The sequence below is a fragment of the Penaeus japonicus genome, unplaced genomic scaffold, assembly GCF_977035675.1.
Source record: "Penaeus japonicus unplaced genomic scaffold, GWHDUDI00000001_assembly GWHDUDI00000021, whole genome shotgun sequence".
NCBI classification, from domain to species: Eukaryota; Metazoa; Arthropoda; class Malacostraca; order Decapoda; family Penaeidae; genus Penaeus; species Penaeus japonicus.
In genome coordinates this window covers 17,223,264-17,225,763 of record NW_028234423.1, presented here as the reverse complement: position 1 = coordinate 17,225,763, position 2,500 = coordinate 17,223,264, and the positions used below count along the sequence as shown (strand labels likewise).

Here is a 2,500-nt window from a genome sequence, read left to right as displayed (position 1 = left end):
TACTGCCTCCATGCAAAGACTTGCAGCTGACCTTCTCTGCCAAGGAAATCAATTCCTTGGAGGTGGTGACATCGGCAGCAACACACAGGTTGGTCTTCTTTGCGGACATGATCTCAAATAGCTTCCTGGCCAAAGGGTGGTTGGTGACACTGGTTCGAGACTCAAAGGATCTCTTCTTGCGGTCCATGACGTCGATTCCTTTAAGAAAGAATAGAAAAAATGTAAGAGTGGATATAGTACTTAAACTTCAGAGCAAACAACTGGAAAGACAATAAAAAAAGTTACATCCAATTAGAGAGTAAGAGAAGATGTGTATAAGTAATGGAATATGATATCTACAAAATATTAATTATGGTTGGCACAAAACCACATTCTAAACACCAGTACCATAGCAGTTTTTGTCAACTTTCTATTTTTGGTAACGTACCATTTTTACACGAAGATTTCTGCTTTGTGACGATTGATGTATCGTTGTGTGATTCGATAAATTCCAAAACCGACTCAGAAGTTGCTTGGTTGATACACCCATGTTTCAGAAGAATTGCCATCATCTTGAAATTAACAAAAATACAGGAATATAGGCAGGTACTGTCAAATGCCATGAATAAAAAGAAAAAGTAATAATAATATATATATATATATATATATATATATATATATATATATATATATATATATATATATATATATATATATATATATATATATATATATAAATAAAAAAATAAACAGGAGGATATAGAAATGTCTTACCATGACCCTCTCCTGAACAAACCATCATTTGCCAAGAAGTTTGCAATCTTCATCTCACAACTTCAGGCTATCCTCCACTATGGTGATCACCTCAGTATATCCTGTCAACTCAGTAATAATATACACAAGGTACAACAACCTTTTCCTCCATGAACTCTTCTCACCTGAGTCATGGTTACTACAGAGATGACCTTGACTCCCATGGAAGTCAAGTTTGCTGCTCCGCCCTGTTCCCTGTCGAGGAAAACGACGGCGTCATCTACTTTTAGCTTCAGTTCCTTCAGTGTCTGCGAAAAGAAAAGGAACATGTAGTCGGTCTGTGTTGTATATGGTTTATGAAATTTCTTTTTAGGAACTGGAATTAATTGACAGTCTTATGTACTAAGTTGTTTCATGATGTTTCTGTGCTGCTGGCCCAGCTACCCTAATGTGAGAATGTACTCTCTACTAAGGTTTCATCTGGTTTCTTTCTTTCTTTCTTTTTCTTTTTAATTAATTTACTTAAATTTTCATGTGGCCCACAAACACTTAGTCACCAAGACTTCTATTACTAGGCCTACATTAATAAAAATAATAATAATAGATACTAAACATAGTGGGCATTGCCCTTCTCCAACATCGATGGGTTAACAAGAACACTCCCTCCTGTTCACACTAAGCCTAATCCTTAACAATAATAACAATAGCAATAACATTAATTAAAATAATAATGATAATAATAATAATAATAATAATAATAATAATAGTAATAATAATAATAGTAATAATAATAATAGTAATAATGATAAAAATAATAACAATAATAATAATAATAGTAATAGTAATGGTAATAGTAATAATAATAATAATAGCAATGGTAATGATGATGATGACTATGATAGTAAAAATAACAAACTCACCTCTAGGGTCTCATACACTGAGCTGCCAGACACAATAACATCTTCAATCATGAGGCAATTCTGACCTTCCTCGTAATTTCCTTCCACTAGCTTCTTGGTTCCATATCCTTTGCTCTCCTTGCGACGAATCAGCATAGGAAGTTCCTGGAAAGAGGGAGAGAGGTGTATCTGTTGTGCATCTTTTCAATTTGTTTCTTATTTCTTTAGATATATATATATATATATATATATATATATACATATATATATATATATATATATATTTATATATATATATATATATTTTTTTTTTTTTTTTTTTTTTTTTTTTTTTTTTCTTTTCTCCTATGTTTTTTTTTTGTAACATTTTTTTCTCTCTTTATACAATCAGCCTTTGCCTTCAATTTTTCCCTCCATTTGTTTATCTCATTACCTAATTCTTTTTAATAATAACTTTCTCCATACATATGTAAGTCACTTTGCAATGTTCCTTCTTGTAGTTTTCTTGCTTCCTATTTCTTTTCGATTCCTTGCATGTTATTTCTGCTTTATTTTTTATTTCTATTCATTATTCTTCAATATCTAATTAAACAGTAAATAACAATAAAAAATATATGAATGAAAAATATAAACAAGATATTAAGATAAAAAATAAATAAATAAATAAATAGTTCCTAAGTATTGGAAAAACAATTAATAAAAAAACAAAGGAGAAAAAAATAATAAAAAATAATAAAAATAAAAGTGATGGTTTTCCCACCACAATAAACTTTTTTTTTACTCCTGTGAACATCACTGAGGCAAAATAACATGAGGAACAAGAAAACAGACAAAGGCAAAGAGAGTAACTTGTAACAAGGGAGAGTAAA

At 30.4% G+C, this 2,500-nt stretch overlaps 1 protein-coding gene across 1 annotated transcript in view; it reads right to left on the bottom strand.

The window, feature by feature from the left end:
* The window catches only part of r-l (rudimentary-like), a 13,281-nt gene that overhangs the window by 5,221 nt on the left and 5,560 nt on the right, over positions 1–2,500 (bottom strand). Inside the window, exons 3-6 of the mRNA XM_043009683.2 lie at positions 1,653–1,796; positions 918–1,040; positions 428–551; positions 32–198 (exon numbers count right to left, since the gene is read on the bottom strand). Of these exons, the coding sequence (XP_042865617.2) occupies positions 32–198; positions 428–551; positions 918–1,040; positions 1,653–1,796 (558 nt within the window). The remainder of the gene's footprint in view (positions 1–31; positions 199–427; positions 552–917; positions 1,041–1,652; positions 1,797–2,500) is intronic.